Source organism: Embiotoca jacksoni, unplaced genomic scaffold, assembly GCF_022577435.1.
Source record: "Embiotoca jacksoni isolate LCO1_2020_lvr unplaced genomic scaffold, fEmbJac1.0.p SCAF_15, whole genome shotgun sequence".
In the NCBI taxonomy this organism is placed as follows: Eukaryota; Metazoa; Chordata; class Actinopteri; family Embiotocidae; genus Embiotoca; species Embiotoca jacksoni.
The window spans coordinates 12,258,150-12,272,482 of record NW_027185285.1 but is presented as its reverse complement, the minus strand read 5'-3'; the positions used below and the strand labels follow the sequence as shown (position 1 = coordinate 12,272,482).

Sequence of the window (14,333 nt, the reverse complement as noted above, 5' to 3'; positions counted from 1 at the left end):
AGATCTTTCTCTGTTTATAGGTTTTCTATCCTAAAGATAATTTAAACAATCCACTGATCTTGGACCTGATCTTCAGACAGGTTGGTTTATGAAGTCATTATTTTATTTATTATTACATTTTTCTCCATTTATTTTATAACTTTATCTTATATGTAAATAAAGCAGGTCATGTTTTTCAGAACTTACAGCAGAGGTAAATTTGAAGGCGATCCAGTTTTTGGAAATTGTGCTGATAGCTAAGATGGTCATAATTTATTATTTAAGATCTTAAAAGTGGCGAAAAGTGTGCTCATCTCAATGTCAAACAATCCAAGAGTACACTTTCAGCTGCTCATTTATGGCAGAAAAGAATTATCCCGAAAACATTTCCCTTAAGCAGATTCATGTTCCTGGATCTACGCGTCTTTTGCAGGTTTTACATGACACCTTCTCTGAGGCTTGCGTCCGTATCACGCAGGAGGAGAGACAGAAGATGAAAGCCTTGTTTGGTATGAAATAAACTAACGCACATCTTTAAAGGGCTTAACTCTGTGGTATAATGGCTCAGAGAACATTAACAATATATTTCTTTGCATTCACATTAAAGCTTCCATTTCCTCGAATCTTGCTTTGTTTCTCCTACAGCGGAGAACAAGGTGGATCAGGTGTCAGGAACACATGATGAAAATGTGAAGAAGAAAGTGGTCGCCATGGCGAGAGACTCATGGGAGGTTTACTTCTCTCGCCTCTTCCCAGCCTCTGTGAGTTTTTTGTGTTCTTTTTGATGTACAGTATATGAGTTTTGATTGTATTTTTTCCAAAGCTGCCTCTGTGAATTTTAATTGGCTTTTATGTTATTGTGTGTGTGTGTGTGTGTGTGTGTGTGTGTGTGTGTGTGTGTGTGTGTGTGTGTGTGTGTGTGTGTGTGTGTGTGTGTGTGTGTTTTCCAGGGCAGTGTGGGGACAGGGGTGCAGGTGCTGTCTGTGTCTCATAAAGGCATCAAGCTGCTGAAGATGGTGAAGAGCGGCTCTAATGCTTCAGACTACTTCAGAGTATTGAGGCCTTACAGGTCAGCCTCATAGAAAATATTCAAATTATGTTATTAGAATATTGATATAAAAAAAAAGCTGGAAATATATATATATATTCATGTGAATGTTCATGCTTTTTCAAATAAAATGCCAGAAGAGAGATCTGTCCACACTGTGCATGTCAAAGTCCTGATTGCTTTGAACGGTGACTTTTAAGCTGACTTCCTGGTCTGGGATATCTCTTCCTGTGCAGCTACTCGGATATCCTGTTTGTGTCAATTCCTTCAAAGAACATGCTTGAGTTCAACCTGACCAACGAGAAGCTGATCCTGTTCTCAGCCAGGGCCCTGCAGGTCAAACATATGATCGATTACTTCCTCACAGAGCTCAAGAAGGTCAGAGACATTTTGTCTGTGTGGGAATGATTCTTGAATGAATGCTTTTTCAAATGAATGATGATTTTATGCTAAGGCTCCTGGTTTCGTCTGTTAGATGATCATGATTTAAGTTAGAAGACATAATCAGGTCACCATAAATTGTCTCTTCTGTGTGTCAATTTATATAACAGTTAAAAGTTTGTCTTTTTTGAGCCACAGGTGTATTTTCTTCTTCCCTGATGTTAAAATTAAAAAAAAAATTAATCCCCACATATCAAGTTTATATATATATATTATATGTATTTATTTGTTTAATTGTAATGTCAGGCAAAATCAGAGAAAACAGTGATGATATCGGTATGACATCATCAGGGTTATTTTCTAAGACTTTGGAAAGCTTTCTCCAAAGCACCAGCAGACAGTTACGAGTGTTTTATCTTCTTCTAAGCTTCTTATGACAAGAAGACATAAAATAGGCATTTTTGTTCCCAGTGTCTTACTATATTTCACTTCCAGAGCTTAAGCTGTAATAAATATGAATTGTTGGCATCCTTATTTCTTTATATTTTGCTGCTGATCCAAATGAAGGTGCAGCGATGTGCTCCATCACTGAATGTCTTTTAGCAATAAATAAAACTGAAATCCTCCTAGTGGGCCCCAAAACAAAAATAGAGTATAAAAAATAGTAGAAAATTATCTGGGGCAACTACCTCCGTGGGTAAGATCAGAGGTAACAAGTCTTGGTGTAATCTTAGACTCAGATCTAAGTTTCAAGGCTCACATTAACAAAGTGACGAAAACTTATTTTTTCCACCTTAGAAACATCACCAAGTTGCGTCCGTTTATAAATCAGACAGATGCCGAAAAGTTGATTAATGCATTCATTTCTAGCCGACTAGACTGCTGTGATGCATTTTTTTTACTGGCCTCCTAAAGAAAACAACAGATAGACTTCAGCTCATCCAAAACTCTGCAGCTCGAGTATTAACCAGAACCAAGAGGAGAGAACACATCAGTCCAGTTCTGGCTGCTCTGCACAAATGTTCCTTTATATCTGTTTTTATGTGAAACACTGCATATAATGTAATTCTCTTGCTGTAAAGCCCTTTGAGCTGCATTTCTTGTATGAAAGGTGCTATACAAATAAAGTTTATTATTATTATATTTTAACTTAAAGTTATTATATTCATATGCAGACATAATTATTTTAGCATTCAAGGCTCCCTTTGTCGATGTCCAGTAAGTAACTTACAAAGTAACACCAGCAAATCCATGAATTCAAACTGTAAATTATGAACACAGTGATTTTTCTGGTTCACGTTTTCTCTGGCTGTCATTCAGTCAGTCAGTGTGCTAAGCAGGCATCAGTGTCATCTTGCGCTGTTTTTGTCAGGACTCTGAGTATGTGGTGGCAGTAAGGAATTACATCACTGAGGACAGGTCTCTGCTCAGCTTCCACAAAGGCGACATCATCAAACTACAGCACATGGACGGGCTGGAGGCTGGTGAGACACACATCACTAACACACACACACGCACAATCAGACAGAGAATGTGGAGTTTCACTGAGATCTGTGCTCCCTGCTTCTGTGAACCATGTACAGTGTCTCTGTGCGTCATGCATTCACTATGTGCGTGTGTGCATGTGTCCATGTGAATATATATGTGTGTTCAGGCAAACATTATGGCTCCATAGTGAGGAAGAAGGTCATGCTTCTGGAGGAGCTAAAGAGGGACACTCCTGAGTTTGGTGGGTCGGGTATGACTCTTTCTCTGCTGTGTGTGTGTGTGTGTGTGTGTGTGTGTGTGTGTGTGTGTGTGTGTGTGTGTGTGTGTGTGTGTGTGTGTGTGTGTGTGTGTGTTTTTACTAATTTCTTTTTTGCGAGTAAAGCTTTAACTTGTGTGTTTTTGCTATTTATAACTTGTGTTTTATTTCGTCAATTTAACTCGGGCTGCCCCCAACAAAAGATTCTTCATTCAAGCCAGCAGTCGACAAGTCGCCGAATAATTATTGATTTTTTTTTTTTAATTCAATAATCTATATATATATTGTGGTTTGAGTTCCAGGGCTGACAAAGATTGTAATAAGTAACATTGTTAATACTGTCCTACATTACAGAGAAGTACAAAACTGTAAGAATGAGCTTTTAAAATGTAACTTTTAGAAGAACACACGCAAAGCGAGCAACCTGTTAATGACAATGCTCACGGCAAAAGCTGTAATGATTCTGAATATGTGGATCCAGCAAGGAGGCCGATTATTTTTACACAGTATACTGTATCTCAGCCTAAGACTATCTGGGTCCAGACTCTGCAGTGATGAGAAGAGGCAGACACACTGCTGTAACATTGCATCATACTGAAGCTGAGGCTTATCGAGACTTTATTGCTTATTACTGTAACTGTAACACAGGACTGTGGCTACCTGCTGCTAATGTTACTTCTTACTCATAAGAGTTGCTCACCTCCCAGAACAAGGGCCCAGAGTACACCTTGGTTACCCATAAGGTAACTTTCCTAAAAGGGATGCCTCGGCTGGTAGAAAGTTTCTTTAAGTTATTATAATGCCTCTGACAAGGTGCCATTTGATTTTCTTCTTCTTCCTGCGACTAAACAATTAATAAAGACTCGGTCGACTCAGACTTAGTGGACTGTTTAGGGGCAGCCCTCGATTCAACTGACGATGGCATGAGGATTTGCCGCTTTTCTGTGTCTTGGTTATATGATACCAAACTTGGCACCTGTCAGACAGTTTTGTTTTACTCTGCGACATTGAATGCATTTCTGGGTTTGCATATGAACCTCTCAGCGATTGTACATATTTGTAAGTGTATACATTCATGTATGTTTGTTTGGTCTATGTGTATTGTATGTGTTCATATAGGCTGGAGGTTCGGGGCAGTGTGTGGAAAGTCGGGAGTGTTTCCCAGTGAGTACGTCCGTCCTGTGGCCGCTCCAGACTTCTTGGTTCTGCCAGCTCAGCGTGTGGAACCTCGAGACAGACAGGGACGGGTTGCTGCCTCAGCTGCCGTTGCCGTGGCGATGGGCTCAGCCGTGGCTGCTCATGAACTTGACCTCTCCACAGAGGTGCAGACTGGGATTTTGTTTACTCGTATTACAGCTGCATTTTTCGAAAGTACTGTCGAACAAAGATACTTATTTTTTAGCTTCCACAAAGGAAAAAAGCCTGACAGGCTGAAGACGAGAGTATCCTGAAGAGTTCAGCAGGAAGAATACCCCGATATTATGGTATCTGCTGCTGTTTATGCAGCATACGTTGGAATGTTTTGGTTTGCAGAAGTGGAAATATTTCATAGATAATTACATTGTTGGTTCTCCTGTAAGTGGCACTGTTGCTTATCTCTTTACGCTGTGTGCGTGTGTGCGTGTGTGTGTGTGTGTGTGTGTGTGTGTGTGTGTGTGTGTGTGTCAGGTTGTAAACGAGATGTATGGGGACACCCTGAGCATGGACCTGAACGATCTGCCTCTGCATAGCAACCAGTACCACATGGCTGAGTTTGCCAAGAAATACTTCAGAGAGGCTCAGAAGAACAAGAGGTCAGACAAACACACATGTGCACTGCTTAAAAAAAATATCACAACATCCTCATTTGAACCTCCAATTTATTCTCACAGTGACAAATAAAATGAGCTAAGTGTACAAAGGCTGATTGCTGTCTGCATTTTCCAACAGTGATCAGAAAGCCAAGAAGGGGAAGGAGGGCAGGGACCCTGCTGACATGGTCAAATTCTCCAAGGTGATACAACTGAATTAGCATCAAAGCACAATGATTAACAAACTTCTGTGTCTCCTATATTCTTATATACTGTACATAGTTCTTAATTCAACTATAATGTTGTGCTTTTGTGTACTGATGCACAAAAGTGTCAAATTATTTGTCCTTTATGTCTTGATCTCATAGGTAACTAAACACAGGAGATCTATCTGAAACATTTCTTCTTTGTCACGTGTTTGTCTCTTCAGTCTCCAATTCAGGAGTCTTTGATCGACTTCTCAGACAGTGGGATGAACAGAGTGGCTGCTGACATCTTCTTAGGTGAGAGCAGAGGACAGAAAGGAAGGCATAAATATAGATTAGAGGTAGAAGAGGAAGGTAGAAATTACTTTTAGTGGTTTGTTGTTGTACAAAATACAGGTGCAGCTTTTTGTCATGACATTTAGACACATCAGTTAATTTTTCGGTTTAAGAGCCTCAGTTAACTCCAAGAAAATACATTGTTTTATTACATCTAAACGTGATGTATAATTGTATTTATCTAGCTATAATGAAGTTCATGGGAGACTTCCCACTGAAAGGCCAGACTGAACAGGACCTGGTCACCTCAATACTGAAGGTACACAGACCTGAGCAAAATACTTACACTAATCCCCCCAAAAATTCCAGTGTGCTAGTTTCTGTTTTTATTTTCGTATAAATATTCTGGATGTATTTATTGTTTCTCATGCATGTGCTCATAAATCCAGTTAAGCAGCGACCATGGCCTGATAAAGGATGAAACCTACTGCCAAGTGATGAAGCAAGTCACTGCCAACACCAGTTCCAAACCGTAAGACTGCCAGCGCTGACTGATACTAAGAACATAATCGGTAGTGACGTGGGTGTGGAGAGGCTTTATTTTGTAGCTGTGTGTGTATGTTGTGTGCAGGGACAGCTGTCAGAGAGGATGGAGGCTGATGTACATCGTCACGGCTTTCCATCGCTGCTCGGATGTCATGAAGCAGTTTCTGTTGAAGTTTCTGCAGGAGGCCTGTGCCAGCCCTGCGCTGCAGTACCAAGGTCAACAAACCACCATTCAAAACATAACATTCATCAATCCATCACAACCCGTCTTGACAGTATTACAATTTATCTGATGTTTTTTGGCTGCTGTTATAAATGACAGGTATTGCAAAGGCATGTGAGCAGAATCTGAGGAGGACTTTTCAATACGGTGGACGTTTACAGTATCCCAACAGCATGGAGCTCAAAGCTATGCTGGTTAGTTTCTGAATCAGCCTTGCAGTTTTATTATATACAGTATGTGGTTTTATTGTATTACAATATGCACCCAAATAAACAGGAAACTTAAAGGCAGATGAGAATACAAACTAAGTCTGTCTGTCTATTTGTTGTTGTATATGTCAAATAAATGCAAATAAATGTTCAACATTCTGATAGAAAACATATATAGAACTTAGTTTGGTGCTATAATGAGATGCTGGCATATTGTTTTTGAAAAAAAAAAAAGAATATCAGGTTTATTAATGTTTGAAGAATTTAGCAAAACATTTTTTACAATTTAAATATTTTGTCTTTTGAACTTTTTTTGCAATTAACAATTATATTCCCTATAATTTTCCCAATTTAGATTGTTTTATTAGTATCTGTGACAGATCCATTATGCATGCATGTTTTGAAAGAGTTGAGTTTTAGGGTTTGTATATATGCTAATTTAACTGCAGTGATATTGACACCTCATGTTAAAAAGTGACTTTGTTTAGCAGCTGCATTGCTGCTCTCAGTAACAGCTGTACACCCCACCTGGTGTTCAATCATGTGACGTTTCCCCTCTCATTGGTTGTTTTCGTGCAGGCTGGGCGGAGCTCCAAGAGACAGCTGTTCCTGCTCCCAGGTGGGATCGAAAGGCACTTGAAAATCAAAACGTGCTCTGTAGGTGGCGCGCACACACACACACACACACACACACACACACACACACACACGCACCGAGTGAAATGACATTCTTAAGAAAAGCATTTGTTGATCAAGCAATAACTTTCTGCAGAGTGACTGACAATAGGTTCTATGTATAAAACACAGATGCTGAATTTGTGTCTCACGATGGCAGAAGTGCTTATTGCGACTGAACTCATTAATTTCAGGTTGCGTTGGATGTGATTGAGGAGCTTTGCTATGAGATGGGGCTGCACAGGGTGGAGGCGCTGGATGAATATGCCGTCTTTCTGGTCACACACAAAGGTAACAAGGATCCCCTTGTCATGGAGCTCTAAAATGCAAACACTTCTGACATGCTTTTATAGCTGTGTGTTGTCAAATGAGATGGAGCAGTAGATTGTAGATAGATAGCTGAGCTGCTCTTATCTGCAGGTCAGAATGTGCGTCCCCTGAACAAGCGCGAGTACATCCTGGACATTGCTACGGAGGCAGAGCTGGTGGACGCCAACTACAGTCTGTGGTTCAGAAGAGTCATATGGAGTCTGGCTCTGAAACTTGATAATGAACTCTATGTCACCATGCACTATAACCAGGTACAAACCTACTGTTTAAAATAAAGGACAGCTGATATCCAATATCAGAGAGCTGCTGATTCTGACTCAGACTGGCAGTGTCAGAAATGTTGGCTCATATTCTTGCCAACATTCTCCTTTTACAGCGTGAGATGTTGGTTGAAACCCTGTGAAATACTAAGAAGATAGAATTTCCCCTTTCTAAGAGTCAGCAGTGAAATACAGAAATGTAAACATACAGAACAGAAAATCCACTCTGTGTCTCTTTACAAGGTGTTGCCAGACTACGTGAAGGCCCTGCTGAGTGTGGTTCCTCAGGGTAAGCCCAGTGAGCAGCATATGCAGCAGATTGCCCGGCTGGCTGCCCTCCAGCACCGTGCCAAGGACACCGTTTATCTGCCCACCTTGTAAATATACTCCAGTTCTTGTTGGAAATGTTTGTCGATGACATGTCACAGTAACACATACTTATTTTATTATCAAGGTAGTAGTTGTAGTGCTACATATGCACAAAGATCCACACATGTATATATGTCCTCACACAGTATACATGCTCAAATTTGCAGATACGCTTACATATTAGCACACGAAGATACTGCTGGTGTATAATAAACGGTAAACCTGCCTCCTCTGAGTTATACCTGGTTTGCTCTTTCTGTGTGTGTTAAGCCGGGAGGTGCAGGAGTGTGTCCCGCCGCAGTTCTACAGCAAACAGGGTTCACAGCTTTGGCTGAATATGACGACTCAACACATGCAGCAGGTCCAGCCCTTAAACCCGCACCAGGCCCGAGCACAGTTCCTCGGTAAGACAGCAGCTCTGTGTGAGTGTGTCATGTGTTTCTGAAAGCCACTTGCAGCATGACTGTGGAGCAGTACATACCTCAAATTAGGTTAGGTTAGGTAGTTACTTTATTAATCCCCGAGGGGAAATTTTTTAATTTTTTAAAATTATTCATCAGTATTGCATAACTTAATAGATATTTGCATATCTAATGGGATAAAAATATTTGAGCAAAAGTGTTAGTCAAAATGAAAGAAAATCATTGTTTTGGAAAGTAATGAGGAGATAAAATGGTTGAAGCTTCACTGAGTTCCCGTGTCACTTTCCTTTAAAAAATAACCGACTCTCAGCTTGATCAAGTGTAACATTTCGGTGTTTTTGCTCAGGCTTGGTCAGCGCCTTCCCCATGTTCGGCTCCTCCTTCTTCTACATCCAGAGTTCGAGCTCGGCCTTCATCCACGCCCCGTGCATCCTGGCTGTTAATCTGAACGGACTGCACTTTCTTAACAAGGATACTCATGTACGTCACATTCACACATGCATTCCAAGAGCAGCTGGCACATTATGGCAGTAGACAGCTGGAGGGGTTAAACAGTGTGAAAACTGTGCTCATTTTACTTTTAACTTGATCTGTTAAAGATAAAAAGCAAACTATTTCAATCACTTAATTATTCCACAACAAGGCATTTGGCTCCCTCTGCTGGTCATGCTGTTTGCTGTCTGTTCCCGTCCATCCATCCATTTTGTTATTAACAAATACAACACAAAAGGAAATAAACTTCTTCTAGATATTGAATTTTATATTTTATGTGCTTTGATGTGTGCTGTTTACCTACGTGTTCCTGAGATATCTGTTTGTGTGCGTGTTTTCAGGAGGCCATGGTGCGTTTCCCTCTGAAGGAGGTCCAGTCCACTCGCACCCAGAGACCAACCTCCGGCTCCAGTTATCCATATGTGGAGATCATGATCGGAGACCTGCTGAACCAGCGCATCACACAGCTGCAGCTGGAGCAGGTGTGTGCATAAGACAGAGAGTTGATTGATAAGATGCAGTTAGACATACAGTATATGCTCACAATATGTAACTCGTTTTACCAGACTTTAAGTGCCGTGTTGTTCTGATGTTTGTATGTGCGTGTGTTTCCCAGGGCCTGGAGCTGTGCCGAGTCATTGCCATGCACATGGAGAACTTGTTGTCAGTCAGAGAAAAGAGACTCACCTTGCCACCAAGTGAAATCACCCTGCTATAGCACAGACACACAGATGCATTCACATAGAAATCAGTTTTTTGCCTTATGAATGAACTGTATCTACCTCTATTTTTAAAATTGAATATTTTGATATGTAAAGACAATATTTTAGTATGGTAATGATGTTAAAAATGTGTTTTTAATTAGGGCCTCAACTAGTTATTTAAATTATTTTCATTAACCACCATTTTATTGATCCATGTCTTTTCTTATTCATGTAGTAAAATGTCAGTCATGTAAATGTCACTGTGATGCAGTTTCAGGATAAACTTAGTCAGACTTGACCAAATGTTTTTCTCATTAATGTTTTTAATGTTTAAGGGGAGGAAGCTCTGCTTGCTACCACCAACTTGTTTCCCAGGCAGTTTACTGCTAAACAAAGAAAAATAAATGTGCATAATGAAGAACAGTCAAACCTGTGTAACCTTATCATGCCTTTAACATTAAGAGTAGTTTTACCTGATAAATCTTTTCTCTTGGGCCTTTGAATCCATGTCTTTCACACATATTTTTTTTTTATAAAATTGCATTACCATATGAAAAGAAAACAAGAGTAGAAAGCCACCGGTTTCTCCTTTATGCCATGAATTTAAAGAGCAAAGTACTGACAAGGCAAAACATATTTGGTTAAGCACATTTTATTTGGCACATAAAGTTTTCGGCCACATCACTGAACCGTTTGCACTAAGTCAAATTATTTATTTATACAATGTATATTTTTTTTGTAAATAGCTGTTGTAACTAATGCATATGAATAACACTGTACATTAAAGTTTGTATTATAACATTCTGGTGTGTGCATTAGGCTCTTTTATTACGTTTTTATTTTTAGACAAGTGCATGAACATAAATGTTTAAAATTCAAAGAGAAAGGAAATAAAGCTAAATTTGAAAGATAAAACAGTTTGGTTACCTGTAGTTTGCTTTATGCAAACATTTTACTGAGTATGATTAATGTTTAGTTGTTGTGCTTTCAATTTGAAGGATTCCAATGTTCTTCCAATTACCATAAGAACACAGAGGCTTTAATATTTACAACATGTGGTTGAGTATATAAAAAATGTTCAACAATTTCAGGTGAACAAGTTCATTTGTTTTAGCTTTATTGACTCTTTTTTTTTTTCTTTCTTTCTTTTTCTGTCTGTTTCATTTTATGTGTCAAGGATTTACCGATTGTCACCGTAGATTGACGCATGAAGTTGGAACGAGCTGCCGGAGTGTGCCGTGCTGAAAACCGAACGCCCCTCTCCGGATCGCCCGGCCGTGGAGGCGTTCCTGAGTAATTGCTCGCAGATTTGCGCGCCCTCATTGGTTAACAATAACGGGGTCCGTGTGAACTGGGGAAGAGGAGGGGGAGAGGAGGGGGGGTGGGGTGGGGGTTTGCTGTGGTCAAACCCACCACGACCTAACAGCACCAGGAGGGAGAGGAGGGAGGAGAGCCGCGGTCGCCGCAGCAGCAGCAGCAGCCCCTCTTTCAGCCTGCATGGGCTAGTCCGTTAGCTCCCTTAGCGTCGTCCGACTGCACCGAACCGCCTCTTCAGCCGCCGACAACCCCGGGCTGCTTCTCTCCGTATTTCCCCTCTCCGTCCCCCGTCTGCAGTCCTGCCTTCCCCCCCCCCCTTCTTCCCCCCTCCGCCCGGCTTAAAGATGATGAAGTTCAGGTTCCGTCGGCAGGGCACGGACCCGCAGAGAGAGAAGATAAAACAGGAGCTGTTCGCCTTCAACAAGGTAAAGTAACGGGACTAGAGGAGAGGAGAGGGGAGGGGAGGAGAGGGGCTTCACCCCCCCCCTCCATAACCCGAGTTGTTTCGTATGTCTGAAAAACGGAACCGGGTTTAAAGTCGTGCGGCGTTGAGCCCGGCCGCTCCTCGCTGCTGCTGGTTCTGTCCTGGTCTCCACAAAGTGCCGCTGGAGTGCGGGGCGCTTTGTTGATGCGCGTTTGCGGGTGTTCAAGTTTTGCGGGATAATTGTCTCCCCCACCCCCCTCTCCAAAACGAGGCCAACGTGTGCAGCAGCGACTATCGAGGAAACTTCTCTTTGCAGAGTTTATATCGCTCTAATTAAGCAGCAGCATCTGACTGCGTCTGTTTTAGGGATTAACAGGCTTCAGATTAACGAGATTAATTTGAAATACAGCCTATTCCAGCAGTTTCACGCTTCATGTGGGTGATTATTATAATAATACATCGTATGGATCAAGATGGCTCTCAGTGTGGCGAAAGGTTTAACTCGTGTGTTCCTCTCACTTGGTTTTCATGGACGCTGTATATTCTCCTTGCTGCTGTCTTGTTTCAGTTCTTCTGGGTGAAACCAAGAGTGTGTGACATCAGTAAATCTCAACTTCCTGTGTCAACATCCACTGGTGGTGGTGGTGGCTTTCTGCTTCACACCAGTGCTGAGATCTACATAGGAGCTGCTGGTCTGAACACATTTCAGATCCACTTTCAGTTCTCTGCATGTTGTCACCTTGACCACCGTTGCTAAACTGGTGTGAGCCTCAAAGTAGGTTGAAGCACCCATTTGCCAAGCCCTGGGAATGTATTGATACATGTGCATACTGAATATCGGCTCCAGGTAAACTTGGAAAAGCCTCGACTGGGCCGAGCGTTGACACTTGTATACAGACAGCTGTGCAAAGACAAACCGATCAGTGCTGTGGCCTTGAACTCAGGTTAGGTGAGGCCGTTGTGTGCACAGTCACTCCAAAAAGTGCTCCGGGGAGCAACTCTGTCCAAACTTTATGGTGTTGGATTTATCCCTGCACATGACAGCATTAACCCTATTTAAGAGGATTATTTCGAAATGTACTGGATAATTGTGACATCATTTTTCCTCACCTTCACCCTGACATCAAGAATCACAAATAAAAAAAAAGAAAGATGTAATGCACGAGAAGTTTTTAAATCCCACATTGTTTTCTTCTCTTTGGAGCTTTGGCTCTCTGCCAGTGTCTTCATCATCCCTAAATCAAATCAGCACTTTAACTTCATAGGCACTCGGGGGAGGGGGGGGGGGAAACAACAAATTAGTTGCTTATCTCGGTAAATTAGCCAGAAAAAGCGAGTGCTGTTCAACTGAAAAGCTGTTCTTTGAGAGAATATTGTAAAAATCACACAAACCATCACATTTAGTGACATTAATCGGTTCTTCAAGGCTTCACGACAATCCCGGTGAGCCCCATTCAAAGCTTCAGGTTCCGAGCGTAACCCGAGTTGTGCGGGAAGCATGAATGACACGTCTGAATGTGACACACGCTGAAAGCAGTGTCATGAAGGAGAATGTATTATCCGGGCTGTTCATCGGCATAACTGCAAACCTGCCTCAAACTCTATATTTACGTGCAGCTATACGACACACACTGTAGTAAAGCTTCTCGAGATACAACTGCGACACACACACACACACACACACACACACACACACACACACCGTTTTGGTCTCTTGATTTAAGCGATCATTTTTCAAGACAGCCAATCACCAGCGTCCTGGTAGAAGCGTGCTTATTGCAGTGTTTCCCCACAGGTGGAGAATTTACTTGCGGTGATTTGGTGGTGCGGTGCGCATCCGGAGACTCGTGCAGTTTAGGGATGCCGAGCGCGACGGGTTCTTTCCTGCAGCTGCGATTTACACGCGTGTCCACTAAACGCCTCGCATGCAGCCACTCGATGGATGCTCGCTAGCCAACTGGCCGTTTGCTGGTCCCGTGCTACTGCATCTCATGCAACTCAGACCGGTCAAAAATGACTTTGAAAAGATGGCAATGAAGTGTTTTCATGGGAATTCTACCTGAGCTGAAATTGAGTGATTTTTATTTGCATGCGCGGCCCACACAAGTAGAGCCTATGTATGAGATGTGGTATATTGGCACACTTGACACAGATGTAATTCACTCCTCCTCAATTATTGAAATTTGGAACTGAATGATAAAGTTTGTTGCGTTTTTCCCCAGAAAGAGGCCAATTTTAGGTCGTTATTAGAGCTGCAGTGATGAGTACCTTAATCAGTTAAATGATCAACAGAAAATGAACTATTTTAATAATTGAATTATAAAGTCAGTCTTTTAGGAAAAAAAAAGAAGAAGTCTTATTGCAGGTTCTCGCGTGTTTGCTTCTTTTCTTGCTCTTACATCACTTCGTCTTCTAAGCAAATACCTGTTGTTATTTGCCTCTGAAATATGAGAATTTGATCTTCTGCTTCACATTATGTTGATGAACTCGATATCTATCTTTGGGTTTTGGACACTAACCGTGTACATTGATATTGTCTGAAAGGTGTAGCATGTCTGAAGTCCGTGGACTGTTTGTTTTGCTGTACACACACACACACACACACACACACACACACACACACACACACACACACACACACACACACACACACACACACACTTTTAAGGTTTGGCACCAGCTGCCTCGACTGTCAGAGAGGTGGTCTCCCTGCAGGAGGGTTACTTTGATGTTACTGTGTGTAATCAAACAGCAGAGAGAGTTAATGTTTTACCTCGCATCTGAGTTTCAAGATAAAACAACAAATTTCCAGCTTTTTTTTGCTCTGAGTCGGCTCAGAGGTTCACCAAACTTTAATGACCCCCGCTGCCTCTTTTACACCGGTTTTAGGTGGTTCGAATGTTCTCCGTAGATGTGAACGCTTCCCCAGCTGTCTCGC

At 41.7% G+C, this 14,333-nt stretch overlaps 2 protein-coding genes across 3 annotated transcripts in view; both read left to right on the top strand.

Moving 5' to 3' along the window:
• The window catches only part of myo15aa (myosin XVAa), a 40,318-nt gene extending 29,896 nt beyond the window's left edge, over positions 1–10,422 (top strand). Inside the window, exons 43-65 of the mRNA XM_069149669.1 lie at positions 21–80; positions 413–488; positions 625–740; positions 930–1,048; positions 1,264–1,405; positions 2,781–2,892; positions 3,063–3,137; positions 4,272–4,474; positions 4,821–4,945; positions 5,082–5,145; positions 5,373–5,445; positions 5,670–5,743; positions 5,874–5,956; positions 6,056–6,186; positions 6,293–6,387; positions 6,982–7,059; positions 7,272–7,368; positions 7,498–7,658; positions 7,911–8,044; positions 8,307–8,440; positions 8,805–8,938; positions 9,292–9,432; positions 9,567–10,422. Coding sequence (XP_069005770.1) covers positions 21–80; positions 413–488; positions 625–740; positions 930–1,048; positions 1,264–1,405; positions 2,781–2,892; positions 3,063–3,137; positions 4,272–4,474; positions 4,821–4,945; positions 5,082–5,145; positions 5,373–5,445; positions 5,670–5,743; positions 5,874–5,956; positions 6,056–6,186; positions 6,293–6,387; positions 6,982–7,059; positions 7,272–7,368; positions 7,498–7,658; positions 7,911–8,044; positions 8,307–8,440; positions 8,805–8,938; positions 9,292–9,432; positions 9,567–9,668 — 2,529 coding nt within the window. The 3' untranslated portion in view covers positions 9,669–10,422. The remainder of the gene's footprint in view (positions 1–20; positions 81–412; positions 489–624; positions 741–929; positions 1,049–1,263; positions 1,406–2,780; positions 2,893–3,062; positions 3,138–4,271; positions 4,475–4,820; positions 4,946–5,081; positions 5,146–5,372; positions 5,446–5,669; positions 5,744–5,873; positions 5,957–6,055; positions 6,187–6,292; positions 6,388–6,981; positions 7,060–7,271; positions 7,369–7,497; positions 7,659–7,910; positions 8,045–8,306; positions 8,441–8,804; positions 8,939–9,291; positions 9,433–9,566) is intronic.
• Positions 10,423–11,060: 638 nt separating this feature from the next.
• Positions 11,061–14,333, top strand: part of llgl1 (LLGL scribble cell polarity complex component 1) — a 35,938-nt gene continuing 32,665 nt past the window's right edge. The window contains exon 1 of one of the 2 annotated variants that reach the window (XM_069149672.1): positions 11,061–11,396. In XM_069149672.1, coding sequence (XP_069005773.1) covers positions 11,316–11,396 — 81 coding nt within the window. In that variant the 5' untranslated portion in view covers positions 11,061–11,315. The remainder of the gene's footprint in view (positions 11,397–14,333) is intronic. The other variant, XM_069149671.1, reaches the window with a different exon arrangement.